At 48.6% G+C, this 26390-nt stretch overlaps 3 protein-coding genes across 5 annotated transcripts; 1 reads left to right on the top strand and 2 right to left on the bottom strand.

Moving 5' to 3' along the window:
* Positions 1–20: 20 nt before the first annotated feature.
* TMED6 (transmembrane p24 trafficking protein 6) lies at positions 21–3431 on the bottom strand. The gene is made up of 4 exons (XM_034426700.3): positions 2201–3431; positions 1432–1558; positions 604–752; positions 21–348 (listed from the first exon to the last, which is right to left on the bottom strand). The coding sequence occupies exons 1-4, from the start codon at positions 2414–2416 to the stop codon at positions 124–126; spliced, it is 717 nt and encodes a 238-aa protein (XP_034282591.2). The 5' UTR covers positions 2417–3431; the 3' UTR covers positions 21–123.
* Positions 3432–3460: 29 nt separating this feature from the next.
* Positions 3461–9128, bottom strand: TERF2 (telomeric repeat binding factor 2). 2 transcript variants are annotated; one of them, XM_034426697.3, is made up of 10 exons: positions 8291–9128; positions 8119–8202; positions 7408–7538; positions 6809–6895; positions 6461–6607; positions 5833–6185; positions 4660–5037; positions 4381–4463; positions 4106–4152; positions 3461–3706 (listed from the first exon to the last, which is right to left on the bottom strand). In XM_034426697.3, exons 1-10 carry the CDS (start codon positions 8460–8462, stop codon positions 3551–3553), a joined length of 1638 nt encoding a protein of 545 aa, XP_034282588.1. In that variant the 5' UTR covers positions 8463–9128; the 3' UTR covers positions 3461–3550. The 2 variants fall into 2 exon arrangements, with proteins under 2 accessions (XP_034282588.1, XP_034282589.1); XM_034426698.3 differs by having other exon boundaries at positions 4660–4881; positions 8291–9115.
* A 5670-nt stretch (positions 9129–14798) lies between these two features.
* CYB5B (cytochrome b5 type B) lies at positions 14799–25088 on the top strand. Of its 2 annotated transcripts, XM_034426705.3 has the most exons (5): positions 14799–15016; positions 17630–17758; positions 19176–19202; positions 23806–23831; positions 24493–25088. In XM_034426705.3, the coding sequence occupies exons 1-5, from the start codon at positions 14870–14872 to the stop codon at positions 24581–24583; spliced, it is 420 nt and encodes a 139-aa protein (XP_034282596.1). In that variant the 5' UTR covers positions 14799–14869; the 3' UTR covers positions 24584–25088. The 2 variants fall into 2 exon arrangements, with proteins under 2 accessions (XP_034282596.1, XP_034282597.1); XM_034426706.3 differs by lacking the exon at positions 23806–23831 and having other exon boundaries at positions 14830–15016.
* The last annotated feature ends 1302 nt before the right edge of the window (positions 25089–26390 follow it).

Genomic DNA, 26390 nt, shown 5'->3' with positions numbered 1-26390 from the left:
ACTCAACTCTTGTTACAGCATAGTGTATTTTTAAAATTCAAATAGTATTTATTTTAACATAGGCTCATTATGAGGGGGGGGTTTCCTCCTTTTTGGGGTTTGGCATTGCATCCTACTGAAGCTTCAGCACCTGGGCTTGTTGCTGGGCTGCATAACAAAGAGGCTCTTGAGGAAACGGAGCTGAAGGATGCCAGAGAGCACAATGGCAACACTCTGAGCTGCTGACCACCAGTTCACGTAGGTATAGTTGGACTGGAGAAGGTTGAAATCTGTCCTTGACCTCATTCGAGCAAAGTTGTAGTAGCGCCACATGTGGAAGACATTGATAAGCAGCTTGCTAGTGCTCTTCTATTTTGGATAAGAAAAAAAAGTTCATATTCAGTTCCTGGCACTCATCTACTCCTTTTAGTGGACAAGGACACCTCCCCTTCCTCCAGTGTTGTGCTATCTCTTCTAAGCTGATGCACAAAGGAAGCTCTGACCCAAACACACTTGAGACCCAGATCCCTGAGAAAAAGTTTGGAATACCCTATAATGGAATTTCTAAATAGCTAATGAAGGTTGTTACCTGCTACTTTCATTCCAGACATTTAAATTAGGTACCTCAATTGCTTCCAGAGTGCCATTGAGTTCCGTCCTCTTGAGCTCAGTAGTTTCTAGATCAAAGCCTTCATAGAAGACCCCAAAGTTGAGATACACTTGCACAGTTCCAAAATGGTTGTATCGATTACTCAGGCATAGCTGGTAGAAGCCTGTAAGGAGGGAGAATTACACCAAGCCTCCTGTGATGCTGCCCGCCCTCGGCTGCATTGGGTAGGTGATGTACAATAAATGGACCACCCACAAGGGCAGAAGGAAAGCTGTATCCATGGCTAAACCTGCTTCCCCTTCGAAACAAGGGTGTCAACCTTTCCTAGCAATTTCTTAGTTTTATCTCTAAAGCACAAAAAATACTGAAACAAATTGGGGGAAGGGGTGAGATTGGAATCGGATTTGGTGTTCAGCTCTCCTTAGAATTAAAAAACGGTTATATAAACTAGGATTTCTGCAAAATTAAAAAAAGCTATAGGGTGGACCCAAATGAGGCTCAAATAGTATGTTGGAGCCACCAAGTGGAGGATATTTTCATGGAAGAATCTGCAATAGAAGCCCCAGATAGGCCTTTACGGAAGAGGTCTGGCAGACGCCATTCCACCAGCCTGTGCTTGCTGGCATTCTGGAAACTCAGGCTTCAACGTACTTGGGGGAGGTGGGGAAGTGAATCTGGCTCCCTAAACCATGACTAATGAGCCCAAGTGTTGTCTTTGTACAAGGTGTCCTGCTGAAACGAGGGTGGCCTGTCTACGCCATGTGGCACCACAGAAAACTGAGTCATGTAAGAATCTTACTCATGTAAGATGGGGCTTTGGGGCAGAGTCAACAATGAGGCACCTGTCTCCTGAGTCAGGAAGTTGATCTGGCCCCGCACATCCTGGGAAGTGTCGAGGTGGAAGCCACTGGGATCGTTCACAGTTGCCAGGATGTGTCTGTCGTGGCCAAGGCCTGAAGTCCTCTGCACCTGGAAGCAAGAGAGACCAAGTAAAACCATGAAGGACAAATGACCCTGTTGCGCCTGGATGCCGGGGTCTTCCTGGGGCCTTGCATTGATTCTTAGATCACAATTCCCCTGCGGGTCCCTCTTGCCTGCAAAGAGGCATCCAAGGGACTGCAGTGAGGGGGGTGGGGAGGCACCACTTGTATGGCAAGGGGAAGAGCTCAGGGGTGCTGGGAACAGATGGAGGGATTCCTCATGATGGGAGAAAATTTTGGGTGGGTGGTGAAGAAATCCTCCCCTCCCCTTGATGGGCCAGCACAAGAGGCAGGGTTGAGATCCATGTGCTCTGAACCTACATCTCCCTGGCCTCTGCTTCGGCAGGTCTGCTCCAGCTGCTTCCTGGCATGTTGACAGGAATCTCTGCATGATTCCCCCCCCCCTGCTTTGCCTGGGGAAGAAGAGTCAGGTGTACAAGGGACCCTCCCCTCCCAGGGTGGCTAGGTCCCTGGAATCCACTGGGGAAGGGAGACATGTTGGGCAGAATCTAGCTGGAAGAATTCAGAGCTTTTCTGCTGCTCACACTGGGGGCTGCCAGGAGGGACTGTTCCTGTTCACAGGTCAATTGTGGGGGCTTCCCTCTTTGCCTCCCTCCCCACTGGCACCCACCTCATAGCTGAAGAAGAAGGAGCCATTTTGGTGTGCAAACTGCCAGAGGCATTCAATGCTACCTGCAGGGATGACAATGGCAAAATCATACCGGTCCCTCGTGGGGGGGAGAGGCTGCTTGTGGGACCCCCCTAGCTGCTTCCACTCTTGACAGTGGATGAGTTGCAGTCCCTGAAGCAAACCCAGGAGCCCCACCATCTGGAACAGGGCAAGCATGTTGGCAAACGGATGCCAGCTGGCTGTGGGCTCTGTGGAGGAACTGCAACCTTGCAGCTGGCTGAGCTAATCATTAACTGAGCCTGAGCTGCTCCTGCCCAACACTTGGCTGCCCTGTGCCTGCCAGCTCAGGCGGAGCAACCCGGGAGAGGGGAGGAGCGAGAGGGACCCCTTGGGAAGCTGTGCAGCTGCCAGAGTGAAAAGGCCTTCCTTCAAAGGGTGCTGTGTCCAGAGTGGACGGGCACCTTTAGCTCCAGTCCTGGGCCAAGGGATGAACCTGCAGTCCTGCAGCTTGTCAAGTACCTTGGTTGTAGGATGGCCAAATGGCTACTGGGCGGTGGGAGAGGGTGGGGTGGGGGAGGGCTCTTAACGGGGCTCTCAGCTGAAGGATCAGCAGGGTGGATGGAGCTTCAAGACTGCTAATCGATTTCAAAGGATGGCTCAGAAGCAGAAATTGCCAAGATGGTGTCCTGTTTCACTATATAGCTCATTTTTAACAGCTTATCTTTGCCTTTTCTTTCTTCCTTCTTCCTTGGAAAAAGAAAAATAACGTATCTGTGTGTACATATGTAAACTTCCCTGGCCTGAAGGACACTTCACTTCCCCAACAGCAATGTTTCCAAGGAATTTTGGCAGATCATGGGAGAATGAAAATATGGCCGACTTTATATATGTATTAAAGACAGAATAAACCCCGTTTCACTGATGGAGGATCCTCTGCCTATAACCAGATAAAATCCAGCCAGCAAGAGGGGGCTGGCCCATGCCACTCCAGGGACTTCTCCCATCTGGGCCCTCGGGCACCCTGTGGGAATGTCAAGCACATTAACCAGGGCTCAGCCTGCCCGCTCACATCACATCACACAAACGCCTTTTGCTGGAAGGCCCCGTTTATGTTGGTGCCATAGATATTGGCATGTTCTGTTTTGACATGTATTACCTCTGCTTTGGTTATGTTGGTATGCAGTTGTTTCTTTTATGATGCTTGATTTGCTGCAAACTGATGTCCTGATTGCTATAAAATAAAGCTGCCCTTACTGCGAATTACTCAATACAAACGTTTTATTTACATAACATATTAAAGATACAGCAACTGCCAACTCAATACATTCAAGGCATATTGTGCCCTCACATTCAGTTTAGTCCCAGTTTCTTCATTGTTCTCCAGCGGTCCTTGATCATCACGGGGGTGCGATCCTTAAAAGGGTAATTTTGAGAAATAGTTTTCCAATTCCCCTCCCCAAACTTCTCCACACCTTTCTTGATCCATGCAGACTCCTCTAAAGACCACTACAAAAGAAACAATGGAAACCCTCATGAATAAGCAAGAATGGCAAACCTCATTTGCAGCTTCCTTCTGCTGAAGAAAAATTAGTAAAAATATAGAAAATGAAAAAAAAAAAAAGATTCCCAGGGAACTCTTATGTGCCCATAAGTTTTAATTTTATATTGGCTGAAACAAAACCTTAGTCTGCATGGAGAAGATGCAAGCTTTGCCAGTTCTGAGGGAGGCTGAAAAAGCTTGAAACGGTCGCAGCCGTAGCAGAGCAGTCCCTCAGCAGCCATTCCCCACATTCCTGCCCTATCAGTGGCAATAATTATCTCGATTATTGCTAATTATTTTTAGAGAGAAGAAATGAGCAATTTGTTTTGCTTCACAAAGTCTGTGCTTGAGTCAGGTTACATTACCTTTTTTTTAGCCCCAGACGTGTCGGTGCCAACTGACCACTCTGATTCTGAAAGGGAAAAAAAGAGAGGAAACCACTCGCAGAGGTTGACAGGCACAAGTATTGCCTGGGAATTTTTTTCCATTCCACCATGCGCAGCCAGTGCTTCTACTTTCCTGGCTCAGTCTTCAGGTGGTTTTTGCCAGGAAAACATGACATTACACCAGAAATGCAAGCAGAGAGAATAAAAATCCCCTTCAGGCTTATTGGCAGAGTTTAGAGCAATGATGCACTCACTATGGTCCATAAAGATCTCGTCTTCATCACTCCAGGATTCCTTCTCTTCTTGCAGAACAGGAAGAGCCGCTTGCTTGGCCTCCCTAAAGTAGAAAAGAAAGCCCGATTACAGGCGAGCCCCTCCAGCCCCCTCTGGGGGCCTGACAGCATCAGATACTTTCAGCCACAGAGACGCACCTCAGCAAACATCTAAGAATGGGCACTCAGTGCCGATACTTCCAAGACTGCAGCTCTGTCACCCCTCCTAACAGAGCCCCAAAGAGAGTCATCACCCCATACCTGGAACCTGGGTACAGCGTACTTGGGGGGATCTCTTTGCACTCGGAGGACTGGACTCGCAAAGTCACAAGTGGCTTTGTAATCAACTTCCTGGCAGGGGAATGCCTGCAATGTTTCCCCTCTTTCCACAGCAGCATGTTGCTTATAGAGGGATGGTATCTGATCTTCTCCAGGCCAAGGACAGCCTGGACAGCGATGTTTCCTGTCTTCTGGCGCTTGGCTCTGGGAGAGTTGGAAGGCAAGAGTGGCGTGGAATAAGTCCAATCAGTCTTGTCCAGTTGCAAGAATGCCTCCTCGGGGTCTGGGGCATCAGAAAGACTCTTGAAGGCTTCTCTCAGCACAGAAAGCACATAGAAAGCTGGCTTCAGGCTTGAGGCCCTACAAAACACAGCAACCTCAGAAGCATATTTGGAAACTCTGCCAATTTCTATCCAGCTCATGGGCAAGGAGGCCTCTCTAGATGAGGCCACTGCTGTGCCTACTTCACCAGGGAAAATTAAAATGCCCAGGAAAGAGAACAAAGACAACAATCCAATCAAGGAAACGTCTTCTTGTGGAGTCCTCTCTGGGAAAAATAGTCTGTCAGCCAGAGTAACTCCCCAAGTGCCATTTCATGCAGCCTGGAAGACCTACCAGATGACAGCATCACAGTGACCCAAAGCAGACATAGTAACAGAAGGACCACAATCACATTCATCCCCCACCACAGCAACTCCTGGTATGTTGCACTGCAAGATCCTTCATCTCCCAACCAATGGGAGCCCCAAACACAGGCAGGGCAGATTCCTTTCCTTCCGGGTGGATTTTACTCTGCTGGTCATTGCCAACTACAAGGCAGGGCAGAGACGGAGGAAAGCCCAATGCAGTTTGGCAGTGTTCATTTTGATCCTGCTATTAAGGAAACGGCCTTTTACATGCCACATGATTCTCTCCTCTCTGTTGCAGGAGACAAGGCGCAGCTCTTCAATTGTAAAGATTTGATGCATTGTTTTAAAGTTACTTCGAATATGGTTTAAATCACACACACACCCCATTAAAAGACCTCCCCAATTTAAATGTTTGCTTATATTTACAGAGTTCCCTGAACAAATACGGTTGCTCTGACGTCCCTTTGCCTAATATTCACAGTCCGCAGCCCTTGCTAGACGGACTCTCATGCCAGAGGGGACTTACTGAGTGGAGTCGTCGGAAGCCGCAGACACGGCAGCAGGCTCCTCTGTCCCTGTTGCTCCATCCACCTGTGGGGATGCTTTCGTGGGCTCAATGGCTGCCTCCACACAGTCCAAAATGTCACCTTCATCCAGTGCTGGCAAAGATTTTGCTGTTTCTCCGGTTCCTGCTCCAGACTCCAGACTTCCTCCTGCTTTTGAGGCCTGGCTGAGTTGTCCTGCTCTCTCTCCACTTGCTGTCCCAGAGGTCTCGGGGGCCTCTTGTGCAGCCCCTGAAACAGCCATTTTCTCCTTGCCAGCTGCTCCTGCTGGGCTCTTCTTGGACTCCAGGCGTTCATCACAATGCTTTTTTGCCATCTTAAATAAAAGCACAAGAGTCACCACGGGGGTCTTAATATGGTACAGAATCCAGAGACAGGCTGTAGTTGCTTTTCCCACACAAAACTATTACTGAAAAAAATTAAACTCTCATATATCTTAATATCTTGCCATTGGTATAACCTTACCATTATTATTGTTCCTAAATCTGTATCACCAGGTTTGATTTCTACTACTGTATTTGTAGCATTATGTGGCCATTGAAGTAATGATCAAATCATTAAGGCCAAACGTGACCCCAAACCAACACTCACCGCTAAGAGAAATGGCTCAGAATCGTCCAAGTGAGGTTCAAAGAAGAGAAGAATCCGCTGCTGGAAAGCTTTGTAGGAGAACTGACAGATGGCTGGATGAGAAGAGTTTTTCTCTTGGATGATGTGATGCAAAATAGCCTTAATTTGCTAGCCAAGGAAAAGCAACAGAGATCCACATCTTTGCAAAGGCCTAGAAGGGAGAGCTGACTGCAAATCCACAATGCCCTAATAGCCATGAATAGCAGTCAAATGCCTGCTACTCCTTGGGAGAAGACAGAGATCCTAGAAAGCCACTGGCTTTGTGAGGAAAGGAAGGATGGGTCACCGGGACATATCCAAAATGTTCACCTTGCAGTTTGGGTCCTGTGACATGTGTTCCCTTAAGATTTTGTTGGCATGTTCATATTCTTTGTTCTTAATACAGGTGATAACAGCCTGAAGCAAAAAAAATAAAAATAAAAATGCAAGCGCACCTTTTGTAGCTTTCTAAACAAAGTGTTTTCTGAAAAGGTTTTGCATGGCCCCCAGCTAAACCCTTTCTCCCATTCCAAACTCCCTGATAGAAACTAAGTGGAGATTGGGCCCATGGCAGCTCCCCTGCGTCCATTTTAGGAGTCCTGCTCTCAACATCCAAGGCCTGCTCCCTTGTGTTTTCACTACTTGGTTTTCATCCTTTGAGTGCATCCGGCCTTCCTAGTCTTTTCTCAAAGCGACAAGAGAACTGCGGCTATTAAATCTATTCAAAGCAAGTCAGGGACATTTGTAAATATAGTTAATGGTCAGTTTTGAATTGGAAAAAAGAGGAAGGGGAAAAGTTGGTTTTTTAGCAGGGTACTATATTACTTCTAAAACAAATTCCCCAGTGTGCCCCACCATCCTGCTTAAAAGGAGTGACTACCATCACCACGGAAATTAGTGTCGACAGGAGATGAAAATGTCATCCTTACAGCCTCCTTTATTCTTCTCTTTAATTCCTCTGTTATCTCCACACTGATGTGGCATTCCTCTCCGAGCTTCTCCAGAAGGACAAGGACGCTTTCAAGAGGTGTGAGCTCAGTTTCTGAGTCAATAGCCCAATCTAAAGAGAGAGAAGAGAAAGAGAGAGAAAGGGAGAGAAGCATGTTACTTTTAAATTATGATATCTCGGTGCAGATTCATATACCCACCCATACGCTTGGATAAATGGAATGTACATTTTAGAAGTACAGATGCATTTTTCAATTACTTTATGAATAATCCTGTAATCGAAAGAACAGGCAACACCTCCACAAGGGCTTGTCCTCACTATTTACCATACCACTCTTCTGCTAAGCTACTATAGCCCCTCTTCCTCCACGACGGCGGCTCCTGTTTTTGGAGAACAATCGCAGTAAGTTGTCCTTTTGCCGCTTCCGTTTCCCAATCACAGACCGGCTTCCCTCTCGGCAAACTCCGACCCCGCCGCCTGCAGCTGCCTTCGCTGAGCTTCGGGAGGGAGGGAGGGAGCGGCGGCTGGGCTGGGCTGGGCTGGCGAGAGGGCTTGAAGGGAGCGGCACCAGCAGCCCAGGCGGCGGCCCTCCTGCAGGCAGCCCGTCCGTCCGTCCGTCCGTCCGTCCCTCAGGGAGACCCCGGTCGCGCCGCAGGCCAGCCAGGCCCAGCGGCCCCGGGGACGGGCTCACCTTCCTCCAGCCTGGACAGGATCTGGATAATCCGCAGCTGGATCCGGATGGGCTCCTGCAGGGCCACCGGCCGCGCCAGGACGGCTGCGGGAGAAGCAGAGGCGGTCAAGCGCGGGAGGCCCCGGGGCCCGCTCGGAGGTCTGGGCGGGAGCGGCGGCCCCCCCACGCCTACCGGTGAGGACGTCGCGCAGCTCCCGAAAGTCCCGGCTGTTGCCTGCCCGGAAGGCCCGCAAGGCCTGGTGGGCGTAGAAGAGGACGGCCCACCGGTTCGCCTCCGCCTCCAGCTCCATCCTGCGCGCCTCCGCCGCTTCCTCCGCCGCCGCCGCCGCGGCCACCGTAGCCATTCCCGCCGACGTGACTCACCCGCGCCGCGCGCCTCCCCCCACAGGACCACATATCCCAGAGTGCCTCGGGCGTCCTCTGCGGCGCAAGCGCAGTGAGCGCCCGAATCCGCCCCTGCCGGCCGCGAGAGGCGCCGCAGACGGGCCGAGGCTCCCCCGAGGCCGCCCGGAGCCCTGATGGGGCGGCCGCTTCCCTGCGCCGGTTCCCCCTGCTGGGCCCTGCGAGAGCAGCCGGGGGCGGGGGACGCTCCCTAAGGACAAGCCGGCCTTTCTGAGCCGAGCGGGATTCCCGCGGCCCCCTCCGGGTGGGCTGGCGAGTCGCGGCGCCTCCCAGGGCTCTGGGCCGGGGGAGGGAGTGGCTCCGGCGGGCCTTTCGCGGCCCCTCCTGTCCCTTGCTCAACACGTCGGGCAGGCGGCGAGATCCAGGCGCCCGGAGGCGGCGGGCAGAGGGAGCGGTCTGCGCGGTCGGGGGTCTGTGGGATGCTGGGGAGGGGGGGGGGCGGCCTCCGACCTGTTGCTGCTGACCTTAAACGCTCGGGAGGAGCGTTGCCTGAAGCATCCCTTGGCCTGCCGTGCCAGAGGGGCTGCGTCCCCCAGAGGGCCTCCGAGAGCTGCTGGCAGGCAGCCTTTGCAGGGCGCAGCGCTCGGTCCCTCCCGGGGCGTGGCAATAAGGGCAGGCGGGCAGGCAGGGGTGGTTTTCCCCTTGCCAGGAACAGGCTTAACGGCTGCACAGAATCGGTGGTTCCAAAAGCTCATTCGTGCAGGCGCGCTGGCGACATTCCCCGCTGGTGCTCCTTCCGTAGCTGGAAAGCATTCGACTGTCATTTGTTACCAACTTCTGTTGTTCGTCTCCATCACCGGCTGGCTACCCTTGGGAGCAGCATTGCTATGCTTTCGGAGGAAATGTGGGCAGAAGGACAAGAACCAAAAGTGAAAGGAAAGTTAAAATGATTCTTCAAAGTGGCAACTAGTTGGGCTGGGGGGAAAGCTGGGCACCTGCTGGTTGACCACATGGAATGCCATGCCAGGCACCCTTTCAGCCCTGCGTCCAAAGGTAGCAGCGCCCCTGCCGGGGCTGCCATTTGGTATTTGTCTTCCTCTTTATCACATTTGGGAGCAGAATATGTGCAGGGAAAGAGCTTAGGATGCCCCAGGTCGAGGGGCAAAGCTTTTGGGACTCACTGGGAGAGGAAGCTATCATCTGCAACCAGGAGTCATCAAGAGGGTTGAAGCGAATTGGGGGTGCTCTCTGTTCTAAAAGGAGGTACTGGGGAGAACTCCCAAAGTGAAGCCCTCAGGTTTCCCTAACCAAACCTCTGGTGAGCCAGATGGCCTGTGTGCTCTGCTGCTCATCTGTGGCCCACATCACAGAACTGCCTGCAGCAGGGACCCTTTCTTCCTGGGCCATGGGGAGCGGCGGGGGGAGGCAGAGGCTCTTTAACACAGACATAACTGAGCAGAATCAGATCCCACAGGAGGAGGAGGAGGACAGCCCTGGTTTCTGTTCTCTGTACTGTGACCAAGAGTCACTTGGGGGGCTGAACAGCCATGCCCTGCATAGCTACAGCTCTGACCACAGCTTTTGTGGTGCACTAATAAAAGCGTTTGCAGTTCTTCCTACAAGATCTGCCTACAGGCAGCCATCAGGGAAACATCTCTTCAGAACAAGAGAATCCATGTTCCCCTTCCCCCAAGGGGATGTTCTGCGGTTGGAGCGCAAGTCATGTCCATGTCATAAAACTAGTTTCACAAACCTGTTCCTGTGCCCAAGGTGAACCAGTTGTGTTTGTGAGGGATTTCACCATTTTAAAATGGAAATGGAATGCTGCCAACACATTTTCAATTACCTGTAATGCTAAATCATTAGGGAGGAAGCTAATTGATGGTTCTCATGGTTTCCCCTTTGGCAGCAGATTCTTTTGCAGATAAGGACTGCACAGACGGAGGGGCAGTTTTCTTTCATGTTATACAGTCTTGGGGATATTGATAGTGTCAGGATAGTAAGCAAATAAAATCATATAATGACACACACAGAAAGCTTGCCCATCTTACTCTGATCACAGAAGACTTAGACTTCAAGACCAGGTTTAATCTACTTTTCTTCCACTCCCTCCTTCCCATTTTCTGGAATGCTTCTCTCAGTGGCCAAAGGCTAAGGGAGGCAGGATGTGGCCCGTCAAATTCAGCCTTCCACTTGGGTCCTGCTTCCCGATTCACCTGCTCCTCCCTGGCTACACATTCCGTTGCTATCCCAGCCAGTCCGTGCCGACACTGCCAGGACTGACTTCAGGCCTAACTCCCAGTTGACCTCTGGATCCTCTGTGGGATGCCCAGCCCTTTTTTATCCTGGGTTTATCTGGTGAGGGGCTGGATGCTTGCCATACTGCCAGCTTAGTTTCCCTTGCCTTCTTGCCTATTTCAGACTAGGATTTGCCAGCAACAGTCCCAGGCTAGGCAAGGCAAAATCTTGGAAGGATCTCCAAGGACTTCAGATCGCCTTCCTAAAACTCCACCTTCCCTCTTATTATCTCTTCGATGCAGGCCAGATGCTGGGGATTCTCCATAGAATAATACAGTCCAATAATGGGTAGATAATTGAAAATCACATTTGCGTTTTTAAACTGTATTAAAATTTCAAGATACTAAACTGAAGCAGGACAACTATGGGGCAAGCCCCTATCAGATGTCAGTGTTCCCCCATCATTTACGCTTTCAGCAGAACCAACTTATTGCTGGGTAGACTCCATGGTTCTCCTGCACACTCCCACCACCAGAACCACCTTTGTACCCAGTGGCTATTCAAGGAAAGGAAGTGGGAGTTAATTCCTTTAGCGTCTCCTGGGCATTACGGAAACTCCCTCCTCAGGAGGAGGAGGAAATGCCAGGAAACTGCTCAGAGGAGGGCAAGCGGAAAATTAAGGGAAAGTGAGCAAAGGCACTCTCATGCCATTTAGGAAAAAGGATAGCATTTAAAAAGAGGAAGTTGGTTTTTCACCTTTCACCCTACAAGTACCAGATGCTGAGTTTACATTTTGGGGATTATCACAGGCAGCTCAACTCTGGTCAAAGTTAATATTTCCACTAAATATATGTAGTTTATGAGTAATTTTTAACTGGATGATAAATTGTTTATGACAGTTTTAACAGTACTGTAGAACTTGCATTTTAAAGGGAAGAATGTAGAAAAGATGTTGCATGATTTCATGATCACAAGGGAAACAATTATGACAAATTGTTTCCCTTGTGTTTGAGAAAAAGGTTCTCCATGTTACAATATGAAGACCTCACTGCCATTGATGCAGCCTCCCTTCCTATTTCCCTCCCTCCTCTGGACCCAAGTTGCCATTCATAAAAGCCCCCCCCTTAAAATAGATGAGGGGATACATCAAATGAAAAGATAATTCAGGTGAAAATAACATGTATGATAAAGTATGCAAGGAGTTCTTATTAAAGTTCTATCTATCCTACCAGAGTGGGGACAACTACAAATAGATGACTGTGTGCCTCCTGCTAAGTTTGCTGTCCAGAGGAAGCTAAGTGGATGGTGAGCAACACCAGGACCACCTCGGCATACATGACAGCCCCTCAGAAGTGGATTGTTCTCAGGATACAACAGCACAAAGTGTTCTGACCCCACTAGGGAGCACTGGTTCCAAGCTCTGCTGTTTGTGCGTGTGTATGAGAGAGAGAGACAATGAATGAATGTAAGAAAGAGAGAGATATTAAATATGTGTGTAAAGACATGTAGATAAATAGATAAATAGTGGAATTGTCTGAACTTACTTCCCAACCTTTCCTGTTGGCCCTGAGCAAGCAATGCCTAAAAAAACATGGCTTGTTCTCCAAGAACCAAAAGCCCATGTCCATTCTGTTCATCAGCCTCCGAGGATCTCTTGGCATGCCTTGAAAGAGAAGAGAGGAGGTGGGGAGAGTCACCAGGCTGACATTTCCTCATCCACAGTCCCCCATGGTGTCAGTGGGAAAGTCTCTGGTTTCCGTGTGCCAAAAACAACATGGGTCAGGAAGAAGCAAATTATGCTTCTTGTTTGGCTTTTTGTCTTGACTGCCTGATTTATGAGCCTCAGTGCAGTGATTAGAGATGAAAGAAAACATTCCAGGAGAAAGATCTGCACATACAGAAGTCTCTTGTGCCTGGCCTTCTGCACATGTTACTGTAAAAGTGGATGGAAGCCACACACACACACACAAATCAGGAAATTTTCAAACACCCCACTCCCCCCCTCATTGCCATTTGCAAATGCAGAGATGCCACAGCCAGGCCTTGTGTAGGCACTGACTTGGCTGGAGCTGGGGCATGAGAGGCAAAGGTAGCCTACAACCAGCTCAAGGAGTAAGCAGCGTATCTCTAGGCATTACAGTAACAGCAACTGACAACACCATATACTTGCCAGAGGAGTCCAACAGCATCAGAGTAGCCTGTGAACATCAGCCATGCTTTTCATGCTTCCTGTTATGGTCCATGGTTCTTGGTGATTACATGCACTGATCCATGCATTTGGGAAGAGGGTTGCCAGCACTCTCAGGATGCTTCCTAATTTGAGAGTCTAGGCTGAAAACAGTTTGGTCCCTGAAGGAGGACTAGAATTCAGGTCTTGCCTTTTCTAGTCCAGCACCGTTGACCACAACACTGAATACTACTGGTTCTTACTGTGCTTACTTTCCAGTAAATCTCAACACAGACAAACATGTTAATTATTTTGGCCAGATACTACCAGCCACAGTTCTTTGATATAAGGTCATAATTGGACTTAGCAGCTGAAATGCATTGGCACATTATAGTTCATTATCACACTGAAGAGTGTTGGTAAAATCTGTAGTGTAGGGAAAAGACCCCGTGGCAACTATTTTTGGACCCTTGCTCTAAGAGACCCTCTTCTGAAATGCTGCTCTGGAGTCCAGAAACCATTGCAGATGTCATGGAGGGAGGACATGGGGAAAAAAGCTATTTGTATTCACGCTCAACTGAAATACATATCTGAAGGGTTTATGCATTGAACCAGCAAATGAGGGATACATACTGTAGTTACTTGTAAAGCAAAACTATCATTTTGTTTGAAAGTCTAAAGGGGAAATAAATTATTCCAATTCTCCCAATTCCATCCATGTATAATGAGCTTTCAGAAGCTCAAGGTAACGTTTGTGTCACCTTTCAACAAACGAAGGGAGTGACCAATCTACCCTACCTACATTTTTTGGTTTTTATTACCTCAGATAAGATGGAGCCACCACGCAGATAGGTCTGCATTGTGATTGTGTATCTCTGGCCTATCGTTATCTCCACCCCATTCCAACTCTCTGTAACTTGATGGTAAATAAATGAAGAAGCTGCTGGGCTAGCCTCCAGCTCATGTGGCCAAACTCGCTTGACTGGAAAATAAAGAGAAGCGCACATTTCCTGTGAAAATGATGGCTTTCCACACAGGCTGTCCCCCACCCGAAAATATTTCCCATGACTGACTAAACAAAGAACAGGAAAGCAAGACTGTCCCTGGGGAGTAATAAGACAATTTTTTACAATTGAATATACTGCATGGTTCATATATATACTTCTCATATATAAGCCCACTGGGCCTTTCTTTCCTATCCTTTGTGCTTAATAAAAAGCGGGCACGTGCAGAACGTTAAGATCCAGGCTTTTAGGTCACCAGCACATTTTCAAAAATAAGGATAATTTGGCAGGCTAATTCATATTTGCTCCTGCCCAGCTGGAGAGCCAGTTTGGTATAGTGGTGAAATTGCTGGCCTCAAACTTTTGAGTTCTAGGCTTCCCTTCACCATGAAAATGGCCAGTCACTCGCTTAGCTCAGTTCTCTGCATCAGGTGGTTGTGGGGAAAATGGGAAGCAGATGTTCGCCACCTTGAGTTAATGGGTGTTGTGCCTTGTGATTGTTGACGACTGTATCTTGTCCTTTTATGTACACTGAGAGCATATGCACCAAAGACGAATTCCTTGTGTGTCCAATGACACTTGGCCAATAAAGAATTCTATTCTATTCTATTCTATTCTATTCTATTCTATTCTATTCTATTCTATTCTATTCTATTCTATTCTATTCTATTCATTTTAAAAGGTGGGATAAAATGTAATGTAGATATTAATTTACATAGCTCCCCAATCTCACTGGAGGCAAACCTGGACAGCGCCCAATAAGGCAAAGCATATATATGTAGGGAGCTGTAACCGATGATTAGGATATTCATAGATATTGTTTATATTGTTTCTCGACGGCCGCTCTCCAAAAAACATGGCGCGTTACGGCTTCCGGAAGGCCCGTTCGTTGGCGCCTGATTGGCTGCCTCGGCGCGCGCGCGCGGCTGCTATTGGCCGAGTCGGAAGGGCAGGCGGCGGCCCGCGCGCGTGGGCGAGAGCGGCGAGGCGGGAGGCGGGGATGGGGACGGCCGGAGAGCGCGGCGGCGCAAGGCCGGAGGCCGGCCCGTTCTTCACCTTGGCCGAAGTGGCGAAGCGCAGCAGCGACCGGGAGGCCTGGCTGGTCATCCACGACCGCGTCTATGACGTCACCCGCTTCCTCGACGAGGTGGGGGGCGCGACGGCGGCCGGAGGCAAAGGAGGCGACTCGCCGGCTTGGCGAGTGAGCGGGCCGCGCTCCTGAGACGCGGAGGACCGCCGGCGCCTTGGAGCGGAGGGGAGTGGGGGGGCGCTGTGCCGGGAGATCCGTTTCTATGGCTCCCGCAGCGGCCTGGCTGGCTGAACGGCCCTTCCGCAAACAGATGCCAGGCAGGCCTTCGGGAGGTGGGAGGGGGGGGCTTTCTTATATTTAAAGTCATATCGTTGAACATCAGCAAATTCTGTATAGCGGAAGGTTCAAGCCAGGACTGGTAGTGCAGTCACTTGAAGGAAGGAGAGCAATAGAACCGACATCCTAAATGACACAAGAGCTCCTTGTTTTATTTCTTTCTTTGTAGGAATGTCTTCAACTTTCTTCTTGTCTGAATATATTACAGGCATGAAAACAACTAATCACAAGGTGAAACCATAATAAAATTATCATAACAGTCCACAGATTGCTCAAATGGTAGAGCCACCTAATCAGCACATTTTGCTTCAAATCATCATCTTCACTTCCTCTTTTACTGATGTGTGTGTGTTGAGTATTTACTAAGGTAAATTTGTTATTTATTTACCTTAGTAAATAAATAGTTAAATAATGCTGAGGATAATATAACGTCGCTGCCAGTCAGCTCTCAGTCAAGAGGGTATCGTAGTTGTCCTCAGGAGGGTGCCCAGGGAGGTGCTCAGCCCCTGTGATCCAAAGCGAGAGTTTAGAATATTTGCAGGGCAGAGGTCAGAGAAGGGAGAAGCTAACTTGATCCGGTAGTGCTCTGGGTGCTGGCTCTGGAGCCTTCGCCACTCCTAAGTGGTTGTAAGGTTGTCCCCACCTCAGCATGCTAGTGGAACATTATTACGCTGCCTGAAATATCCCTTGGCTCTTGATTAATCCAATTTCTCAATCTTTTTTGTACATCCGATTATGCTTCTTGTTGAGCTGGATGGATTATTTAAGGCATCGGGAACAACAGCCTGTAAGGAGGTGCCAAGAATAGAAGTCCTTGTGACATCCTGGCCTCCTCCAGTGAACTGGAAGTTAACTTAAGAAACTCAAGGTCAACTTATATTGTGAGCTGCCCAGAGTTTGATGGCACCAAAACTGAATCATGTAAATGAATAAATTAGGCCAACAGTTTGTCATTGCCTAATCTGAGCAATGCAAAGGAGTCTATTGAATGTCTTGGGATAAGTACCTTTCACTTTAGAGGCCAGAGAAGCAAAGGGAAGAAGGGTGGTCAATTGCAAAGGGTGCAAATGGAGCCCTTATTGACTGTTGTCGATGTCTTCTTGCTTCCCCCTATGTCCACACTACTTTTTGTATTTCTCTGGGTAAAAATGTGAAATCTGCCACAGGGGGAAACTAATGACGTCAATGAGAGATTATTCCCTTAACCTCTGCTCCCCACCTCACCCTTGGAGGAGTTTTACCCTGGGAGCAAAATCCACCACAGGGTTCCTTGCAGTGTGCTGAGGGTGTGTCCGGGCATGTTTTGCCCGCTTTGCACTCACTGACCCGACAAGTTGTCTGGCTTCTGTACTGCTGTCAGCTGATGGCATCTGCTCCCTGGGGGCAGTGGGGGAGGGGGGGGCAGAAGCAGGAAGCCAAACATCAGTTGGAAAGATCATATAAGTAGCCTTCTCAGCATACTAGGCCAGTTGTCCTGCTGCCCTGCCGTTATCAACCTCAGTTCAGCCACAGGGATGCCATCCCTGCCATCTTCCTGAGGGAACCAGCCAGGATTAATGCTGGGCATTTGGCCAGCAGAGCAGAAGACTTTCCCTTCCACTTTTGCTTGGTGGTGCACAGCTGGCAGCCTGACAACCTGCTTGCCAAAGCCCCTGCTGGCATCCAGCATCTTGGGAGCAATGAAGAATCTTGAGCAGCTAAGTCCAAAGCAGAATAAAGAACTGTTGTCACCCTCAAAATATTAGGGGCAAGAATACGCCATAGAAGTCTTGCAAATTTCTTGAAACAGAGAAGTGTGTTCAACATACCAGCATAGAGATATGCTGGTATGCTGGCCAGAGATAAGAACAAACTCCTTCCGGAGTAACCAGAACTGCATGGGAAGTCATGTCTACATGACTGAATTGCAGTTCCCCAAATCCTTTGTTCTGGCCATATTTCTGTAGACAGACGGGTGGGCAAGTTTAGATGCCTGGAGAAAACCATACAGTCTATATTTGCAATATTGACAGTATCTATCTAGCTGCTTGGCTGATGGAGGCACCTTAACATAGTTCCCATCAGCCAAGGAAAAGCCATCATCCCTTGGCCGATGGGTTTCCTTAAGCTAGTTCCCAGAAAGGACATGACACACAACATGTTTATTTACCTCAGAGTTTCTGTGTAATTGAAAGGGCTAGGACTTCAATAAGGTTGCATTAGTAGAATGCAGGCCTTTAAAAGTGTACTAGGAAAAGGTCCTGTTGCTTTCATCTAATCGGTTTTACTTTATGGTAAAATATTCCTAGATCCTCAGTGAGAAAAATCTTGAATGCTTGCCAGTTCTTTATACCGTTAGAGGGGTTGTTCTTTCTCTGGTTGCTCCTCTTTCTCAGACTTTCTGTCCTTTTTTAGCATCCAGGTGGAGATAAGGTTCTGCTTGAACAAGCTGGTAGAGATGCCACAGAGAGCTTTGAAGATGTTGGCCACTCCATGGATGCTAAAGAAATGCTCAAGCAGTATCTCATAGGAGAGGTCCATCCGGTAAAGTCTGATTCATAAAATAAATTTGGGGTCCTTGTGATACTTGTACTGAAGGTTTTCTCCTTGGGGAGCAGCTCCTTTTCTGAGCCCCTGTGCTTCCATGGCCCTGGGAACCTGTCTTCCTTTGCTTGGCTTATCTGAGGATTCCTGTTTAGCAGGCCAGGCCGTCTCCCTTGCAAGTTATGAGCAGGTTATGCAAGTGAAGTCAGGCTTAGCAAAGAGAGATGGATGGTCTCACTCGCCAGGTTTGATGCCTTCCTCACATCTCTCCAGAGGAATCCTGAAACAAATGGCTAAGTGACATGGATCAATCAAAATGGATATAAAAATGAATAGAAGATGGCTTTGGTTGTTTCCCTTATCCAAAGACATTTCATTTTCTGGGTGGTATTCTTTCTTCAGGGCAGCGAAGACCTTAACAGTGGTTATCACCCTAGATGGAAAGAGAAGATGTAATTTCGATTCAATGCATTTTTGTAGATTTTCTACATAGAATTGATCCTTCTAAGTGTATATAGATAGATTTATTCTATTCGGTCCTGGCAAATAGATGGGGAAGAAATGGAGGTAGTGACAGATTTTATTTTCCTGGGCTCCAAGATCACCGCAGATGGGGACTGCAGCCAAGAAATTAAAAGACGCTTGTTCCTGGGGAGGAAAGCTATGGCAAATCTAGACAGCATTCTAAAAAGCAGAGATGTCACCCTGCCAACAAAAGTGCGTACAGTCAAGGCTATGATTTTCCCAGTTGCAATGGATGGCTAGGAAAGTTGGACCATAAGGAAGGCCGAGAAGGCCAAAGAATGGAGGCCTTTGAACTCTGGTGCTGGAGAAGATTCCTGCGAGTCCCTTGGACTGCAAGGCGATCAAACCGGTCAGTCCTAGAGGAGATCAACCCTGACTGCTCTTTAGAAGGCCAGATCCTGAAGAGGAAACTCAAACACTTTGGCCACCTAATGAGAAGGAAGGACTAACTGGAGAAGAGCCTAATGCTGGGAACGATGGAGGGCAAAAGAAGAAGGGGATGACAGAGAATGAGGTGGCTGGATGGAGTCACTGAAGCAGTCGGGGTGAGCTTAAATGGACTCCAGAGGATGGTAGAGGACAGGAAGGCCTGGAGGAATGTTGTCCATGGGGTTGCGATGGGTCAGACATGACTTCGCAACTAACAACAACAGAATTCTATTCAGACTTAATATTGCATTCATTTCCTGTATTTTACTTTTATAATCATTCAATTATATGCAGCAGAATATTATTAGTTGCCACCAAGCTCCCTGCTGACTCATCTAGCAGCAGCCTGTCCCCGTCTCCAGGGGTTACGAAGGAGGCCAGTCATTCTTTCAGAGGAGGCAGAAGGGGTGGTTTTCGTCAGATGTGTAACAAGAGTCTCTCCTCCTTTCCCTTTTCTCAACAGGATGATCGCAAACCTGATACTTCCAAGGTAAGGCCCAGTCCTGGTAGTGTGCATTCCTTTTTATTCTAGCAGGGAAGCCTCCTTCAGTGCCTACAAAAATGCTGTAAGAACAGAAACATGTTTTCAGATGATGGAGATGTTGCATGCTGCGGAGGTATGAGGAACTGAAGGGGGAGGGGGAGAACTACCCTTATACTGCTGGCAGAATGCTTCGGATCAAGGCAGTGAGCAAGAGGCTACTGATTCGTGAGTTGTCAGCCACTCGTTTTTTCCACAGGCAGCATTTTTCTGTCTTGCAAGGGGTACCACCTTCTACCTTGGAAGGAAAACTGCCCAGGGACTTGGGGACCTGTTGTGCAGACTGGACCCATGTCCAGAGGCAGCAGAGTTCTGACTGCCAGCTCTTGAAAGCCTCCAAGAGGAAAGGGCTTTATCTTTTTATTTTAGTGGGCCACCTGAGGGGATAGAATAGGAGAAAGTCCTCTGGGGCAGAGGTCCTTGGGTAAGGCACTTGGCATTTGATGGAGGAGCCGGGACTTCCTGGTTCCTCTTGACTGCTCGGTCTTGCAGCAGAGGGCGTGTGAGGAGGTCTCACGGTATGCTCTGGTACAGTCACTGGCGCTGTGGGTAGCCCTCCTGTGGAAATAGCTGAGTGACCTCTTCCCTTTGGGTAGAGTGCCGTGTGGTGAGCAGAGTGCAGCCCTTTGAGGCAAGGGAATAAAAATTTTCAGCAGCTTAGCTTGCAGCCCAGTTGGTAATTGTCCTATTTTGCCCCTCCCTCCCTCTCGTGTCAACAAAGGCTTGGGATGAGCATGATGTCCCATCTTGCAGCTCACTAAACTTGTCCTGAGAGAGTCATCCACTTTCAGCTGCCGTGGGTGGCCTTGATTTCTCCCAAGGGGCCTGAGGTGAGGCCAGAGCTGAAAACAGCCTTGTACAAGAGCCCCTCCCCATGAGTCATATTGGAGGCTGTAAAGGCCCTTTCTGCGGGGGCCTTTCTGTGATTCTGGGGGAGAAGCAGAGGTTTGGTGACATTGTTCCTGCAAGGATAAAGTCTCCTGGGCTGGAAGTTTAATGGGAAGAGGGGCACTGGGCTAAATAGTCCTGCCTCGTCCTGGCTTGGCAGCCTGTGGGGCTTTGCAGGGTCTTCTCGCTTCCCTACCTGTTTTTTCAAAGGCACAAGAGAAGTTTACCTGTGGGGAGAGCCTGGGCTGTGGGGGAAGCACAGTGCTCCGAAAAAGGCTCCCGAGTCCTGCCAAATCCCTGTTGTGGGCTCTGCTCACTCCCTCAAATCAAGGGGGCTGGCGGCTGAACTGACCCCTTGGCTGCCTTTACTTTTCCTCTTCTGCAAGGCTGTCCAGCTGCCCTTTGCACAACCCTCACTTGTGGCAACCTTTTTGGTAACAGCCAGACGTTCCCCAGACAAATCCTGTCTTCACTTTGGGATCCGTTGTGGATCCTCTGGAGGCTCTTCTCAGCCCAGGAAACCCCCTCTCAAGCCAGTCTTCTCTTGTGTGTTTTTCCTTCCTTTGCCAGGCCTAATCGAAGGGCTGCTCTTGCATGCTCCCCTCCTTCCTCCCTGCTTGCTCCCTTTCTGCATGTTCAGCTAACGCCAGATCTGTGAGTTTCAAGAACCAATGACATTAGCATGACTCAGAAGTGCCGAATCCTGTCTTGGGCTTTTTGAGAAATGCTTTTCCCTTTTTTAGGGAAAAAGTCCTGAGATTGGACCTCCTGCAGTGGGGACAGGAACATGAAGAGGTTGAGATTCAAATATATGGTTGTGCCTGCCAGTCCTAGGGAGGGGTTTAGGGTATGATGATGCAGCTTTAATTAGAAAAGGAGAGACCAGAATTGATTTAAAGGTTGCCTTTGACATGACTGTAGCTGGCAATCTCTTGGAGGCCCCTTAGATGGGATTTGGTTAGAACTGAGGTTGACTTTCAGTTGGTGGCCAGCTGTTTGTAAGGCGACCATATCCTGTCACGGGAAGCAAGGCATGGTAGTGATTTGGCTTTCTTTCCATCCAGAGGTGCTTTGTCTGTCTGTCCTTCTGGACTAGCAACAAGGAATGGAACTGAAAGACAACCTACTTCTAGTTCTGCTATTGATGTTTCTTCCCAGTAGCAGCTCCCAGGGAAATGTGGGACAGATCGCTTCTTCTGGGAGCAAGGCAGGCATCTCAGGTTGGCTTCAGCCAACTCCTGAATCTGCCGCCTTTCCAAGTGACCTGCCCTTCACAAAGAGACTGCCCACACGCCCAGCTTCTGAATGGCAGCCTTTCCCGCCTTTTGCCTCTCTTCCAGCTGGACAGAAATCTCCTTCAATATCCTGCCACATCCCTTGGACATTGGTTCCACTCTTGAACTGCCTTCACAGTTTTCCTATCTGAAAATTGCAGCATAAATCTTCCCCTTGCTGTGTCTTTGCTTCCTTGCCTCTGGGGAAGATGGTGTAGATTGCTGGGAAGTTGGAAGGGCTGACTGCAGAGTGCTCTATAGTGGCATTTCTCACCTTCTGAAAACGGTGGCTCCCTCAAGTGCTGCGTCAGGCCCAGGGTCTCTAGGGGGGGTGCCTTCCAGTCTGGGGAAAACCTGTGCCCAAAGCACTGCCTGTGACTGCGAAGGGCCAAACCTTGGAGCAACTTGATGTCTGTGCCAGGCCCAGGGGAGAAAGGCAAGAGGAGAAGGAAACAGTGGCTGTGTTTGCACAACTTGCTTAAATTGGTTACCTAATTGGCTTGTTTTCTGACTGCACCATATATGGAGTCATAAAGTACAGACTTAGGCTTGGTTTGCAGTACACGGTATAAGGGAACTGGAGTGCTTTCTGCTCCAGTTTTGAGCAGCACGATGCTTTTGTCACGAAAACTTATCAAACCAACTTTGATACAAACCTGGCTTTCTCACAAATTCTATGTTTACTCTTTCTCTCCCCTCCTGTTCACGGCCATTATCTGTGATGAATAGCAGCCCAAAAATGTGTCTCTGGCTTAATTGTCTTACTGCTCTGGCAGTGGGATTATCTTGTTTGACGCAGTGAGTTTCTGTTTGTTCGGCTGGGGCCTTTCTGGCCAGTCATCTGAGAAGGTCGCCTGCACCTCCCTTTCTGAAGCCAGTTAGCATCCGCCCCATCCAGCCATTCTGCGCCATCAGTCCTTTATCCTTCCCAAGGTCTGGCTTGGATTTCAGGACTTGCTCTTCTCTGGAAACGTCTCATCTTTTCACAGGGTCTCGTCTTATGTTTCCATTCTTCCTACCGACGTGATAGTTTTTCCTACAGTGAAAGGCTGTTGACTCACCGGGTGAATTCAGACACTGGCTCCTTCCTTCGTGTTTTTCTCTAGCATTTTGGGGGATGGGTGTGAGCAGAGCGACACGTCCGGGTCCAAGCCACATAGCTTCTCAGAAAAACAGCCATTATTTGGGCTGAAAAAGAAAGGAATTTTGTCTGAGCTGCCATTGTCCCATCTTGGGGTTTGCTTTGATGTCTCTCTGTTAAAACACCCCAAAGAGATAAATTCTTCCTAGAGGCTCTTTTGTGTTCCTTTGAAAAAACAGCCTGTTTTTGACTGGCACAGCTTTTATTTTTCTGCATATAACTGAAACGTGATTCACTGTGTCATCTACACACAGGACAAACTGGAAACAGTTTTCCACAGCAAATAAAGACATGAGCTGTAGACTGCTGTAGATATTAACCATTGAAACAATTCTTGCACTGAGAAACGATCTCTGAGGTTCTGGCTGCCCCTCCGACTTCTCCTTCACCACCCCCACCGTGGGATACCCTTTGCATCGTCCTGCTGTCGATCAAAGAGGAGGAGAGCAGCTTCTCTTGCCATTTGCTTGTACTGACCTGGCAAGGACGGCAGCAGTACAGGTGGTTAGCTTCCGTTTGGGTAACTTACTGCATCTGATGTCTTTGTGCAAGGAGATCTTCCTATAAACTCCTTAGAGCTGGTAGGACAGACAGGGCCGTGGATCAATGAAAGGATTAAAGTTGAGCTAAACTGAGTCCCATTGGGGAGTTGGGTGTAACCTGACAGTTAGCTTTTCTTCACACCTGGCTTAGAAATTTTGCCTGTGAACAGCCATGCTGTTTTGGGCAGGCCGCCTCAGAAGGCGCTGCATTTGCAGGAGGGTCAGTAAGGGACTCATTAACAGCTTACAGCACTGTCTTTTGAAACTTTTCTTTGTTGCTCAGACCACTCCTTCCTTTAGTCATCTCTGGACAAGGCATGTTAACCCTCTTTATCTTCTTTCCTCTCCGATTCTGAACAAGGCCAAGCTCTTAGAACCAAGCTGAACGCAAGGTTGCTCTTAGGAGAAAATGGGAGGGGGAGCACAGTGGCACAGACCCCAGCCAGCAAAGTGGAAGGAAGGAACAGGTCAGGCATCTGGTTCTTATGATGGGCTGGGAAATGTTGTCATTCTCCTTTAGAAAGGCCCCCTTTGCCTGTTGTGGAGAGTGATGGGAAATGGTGACCTACAGAATAAATGGGGAGGTGGACCAGGGACGGAAACTAAGACACCCCTTCTCCCCAGGATGTGAGAAAGATGGGAAGAGTTTCCTGGCTCTCTTGAGCAATTGTCAGCTTAACACAAGGATGTGCCTTTTATCTCCCCAGGTTCCAAGCCCATTCCATGAGTCAAGGTACAGTATTCTGACAATATTGTAAATCAAAGAAATGCGCTCCCTTTGGCTTTAAAAGCAGCCTGTGGAAATGTGTGTTCTCCTGCCTCAATTGGAAGGCTTCCAGGCATTGTGTAGCTAGTAAAATCTACCTCCCTGGTGGTGGCAAAGAGAGGAATCTTATAGTTAGCATCTTATAGCTGGCACTTACATTAGACCCATACAATAGGACTAATGCAAATGTAAACATGTTTTACATTTCTCTGATAACTTTAGAGAATTTCCTTCGGCAATCTTTAACTGCTGGCCATCATAATGCTGTGCCATGAAGTAGGAAATTCTGTAACGAGTGATGGTGTCTGCAACATGTGACCGCATAGTTTGGCTGAACTGTGCAGAAAAGGCCATGTTCTCCCAAAATACATTTGGCCTAAGAAACTGAAATACAGCAGCTGCAACTCTGAAGAGGAACAGAAAAAGCTGGGCTGGAGATGTCAGCCTTCTTGCTGAATTTCAGTTGCTAGAACTTGATTATGATAATTATGCCCAAGATGATACTGTACGCAGATGTCCTTGGGGACACTTCACCTTCGTCTTCATCTTGCATGTAGTAGTCAGAAGTTCTGAAAGCCAGAATCACAGAAATGTGGCTCACACCTTTTCTTTCTTCCTTGTTCCTCAGCATCTGGACGGTCTGGCTGATCCCTATCCTGGGAGCCTTGGTTCTGGGCTTGATGTATCGCTACTACATAATGGATGGCAAGTCCTCCTGACTTGAATCTGTAGGAGTTATCTGCACCCACCTCACTCCATTGACAGCTGTAGATGTTTTCTAATTTCTGATGGCTTCCAGACGTCTTTCACTTTTATCAGTTTAGTGCCTCTGCTACCTGCAAAGCCAAGCAGGGATCTAGGAAAACCATCATCTTTGCTGTAAACTCCAGGAACTGTCATTCCACTGCAATATGCTTTTTCAGGCATCTGCTACAAGTCATTTTCATTTAAATGGTTCTGATGTTGTAGAGTGGCAGTCACTGCTTATTCCAGCTTGTCTTATCAAGCACTGTCAGCAGCCAGTGTGTAGCCAGGTTTCCTACAAAAAATGATCCCACTGGCATCTGCCAATGGGACTTGCTTGGGAGGATTTTCTGTAAGCTTCTCCTATACTTGGATTTTCAAATGGTTAAATTAAGTATATAATTTTAATTGTGTTTTGGTTTACATAGTCCTGTTTCATTGTATGCCTATTCTGTAATAAAAATCTCTCTGGACCAGCCAGATTAATTTCCTTGATGTGCCCAGCTGACCAGGTGGTCCTTCTGCTGTTTGTGTATCTTTGCCTATAGAGGGGAGGGGAGCTTTTGGCTTCTCCATCAGTGTAGGACTATAGCCCTGAGCTGAAGACAGCAGAAGCAGGGCAGGGCTGAGCCAGATTCTAGTTAGGCCAGCCCATAGCACCAAGCCCAGGGCCTCATGTGGCTTAGCTGGAGTCTCAGATGTTAACTTTGGGCAGAAGGACCAGGTTGGTGGCAGATCATTACAGAACATCTGTGTGGCTGCTAAGAGTAGATACTGACTTGATGGCACATAACAAGAGGTCAAGAAGTACAGCAGTTGACAGTATGTTTTGTGAAATGAAGGTCTTTCTCTTGTGAGGGGAACACTTCCCACAAAAAGCATGGAGCATTTGCCACACCACTGAGCTGCACTTCTGTCGGTTCTTCGGCCCTGAGCTGAAACCGCCCCTTCTGTCAAGGAAGTGCTGGCGGGGTGGCTGGCCACTTTGAACAGACGTTTTCGACATCTTCTCTAGCCAGGTTGTCTGGTCTCAGTAGGTTAGGATTTTGCTGGACTCGAGTTGTCTTTCTCGAGCCCCTGGCTTTGGATTGTTTTGCAATGATTCCAGCTTCTTTGAAACTGGCTTTCTAACAGCCAAGATCTGCCAGTCATACATACATGAGAGCCTGAAGGATTTGGCAATGTCAGTGCAAAAAAATGCAACTAGCAGCCAGATTGGCCGTAGGGGTGACTGCATCTGCTCTTGTGGGTTTGTTGAAATTGGCTGATAAGAAACAAGGTCCCTGCATGTCTATCTCTTTCCCTAAATCCAGGGTTCAAATCTTGTCTTGGAAGCTGATCCCACTGGAATAAGGGTTATGATGGGAAACAGGCAGCAGCTGTCTGTTTCTGAGAAAGGGATGGGCTTCAGCAGGCTTATCTGTCTGGAGAAAAGCCACACAGGGAGCAAAACCTGTGGAAACTTAAGGCACCCTGAGCCTCTACCAGAAGGGTGCCGCCTTAGCTCCCTTGGGCAGACCCCTTCGCTTGGCACTCTTAAAATCAGATATGGGGCCAAGCTGGTTGGTTGAGAGTCCAAATATAGAGCAGTAGGAGTCAATTAAGCAAATGGATTTGGCAGCAATTCAGTAGCAGATCCATTCTCCCCTAGCCAGCCAATTCCTGAGGCCTCTGCATTGGTCTTCAGTGCTCTCTCTCCCCAGGCCGGAGGATGGATGCTCTAGCCTTAACTGCAGATGAGTGGCAGTCAGAACTGGGTCGCTGTTAGGACAGGACACGCTT

Source organism: Pantherophis guttatus, chromosome 11 (genome assembly GCF_059756535.1).
Source record: "Pantherophis guttatus breed Tessera chromosome 11, ASM5975653v1, whole genome shotgun sequence".
NCBI lineage: Eukaryota > Metazoa > Chordata > Lepidosauria > Squamata > Colubridae > Pantherophis > Pantherophis guttatus.
The sequence above is the reverse complement of the archived record's forward strand: the minus strand, read 5'-3'. Positions and strand labels throughout refer to the sequence as shown.

Bases quoted from the DNA above. Each gene is read 5' to 3' on its own strand.
- TMED6 (XM_034426700.3), bottom strand. From the start codon at position 2,416: ATGCTTGCCCTGTTCCAGATGGTGGGGCTCCTGGGTTTGCTTCAGGGA. The intron at 1,559-2,200 runs GTGGGTGCCAGT...TCTTGCTTCCAG, and splicing joins CCTTCTTCTTCAGCTATGAG to GTGCAGAGGACTTCAGGCCT. The intron at 753-1,431 runs GTGCCTCATTGT...CCCTCCTTACAG, and splicing joins CTTCCTGACTCAGGAGACAG to GCTTCTACCAGCTATGCCTG.
- TERF2 (XM_034426697.3), bottom strand. From the start codon at position 8,462: ATGGCTACGGTGGCCGCGGCGGCGGCGGCGGAGGAAGCGGCGGAGGCG. The intron at 8,203-8,290 runs GTAGGCGTGGGG...CTTCTCCCGCAG, and splicing joins GCTGCGCGACGTCCTCACCG to CCGTCCTGGCGCGGCCGGTG. The intron at 6,186-6,460 runs GTGAGTGTTGGT...CTTTTATTTAAG, and splicing joins CTGAGCCATTTCTCTTAGCG to ATGGCAAAAAAGCATTGTGA.
- CYB5B (XM_034426705.3), top strand. From the start codon at position 14,870: ATGGGGACGGCCGGAGAGCGCGGCGGCGCAAGGCCGGAGGCCGGCCCG. The intron at 15,017-17,629 runs GTGGGGGGCGCG...GTCCTTTTTTAG, and splicing joins TCACCCGCTTCCTCGACGAG to CATCCAGGTGGAGATAAGGT. The intron at 19,203-23,805 runs GTAAGGCCCAGT...TTATCTCCCCAG, and splicing joins GCAAACCTGATACTTCCAAG to GTTCCAAGCCCATTCCATGA.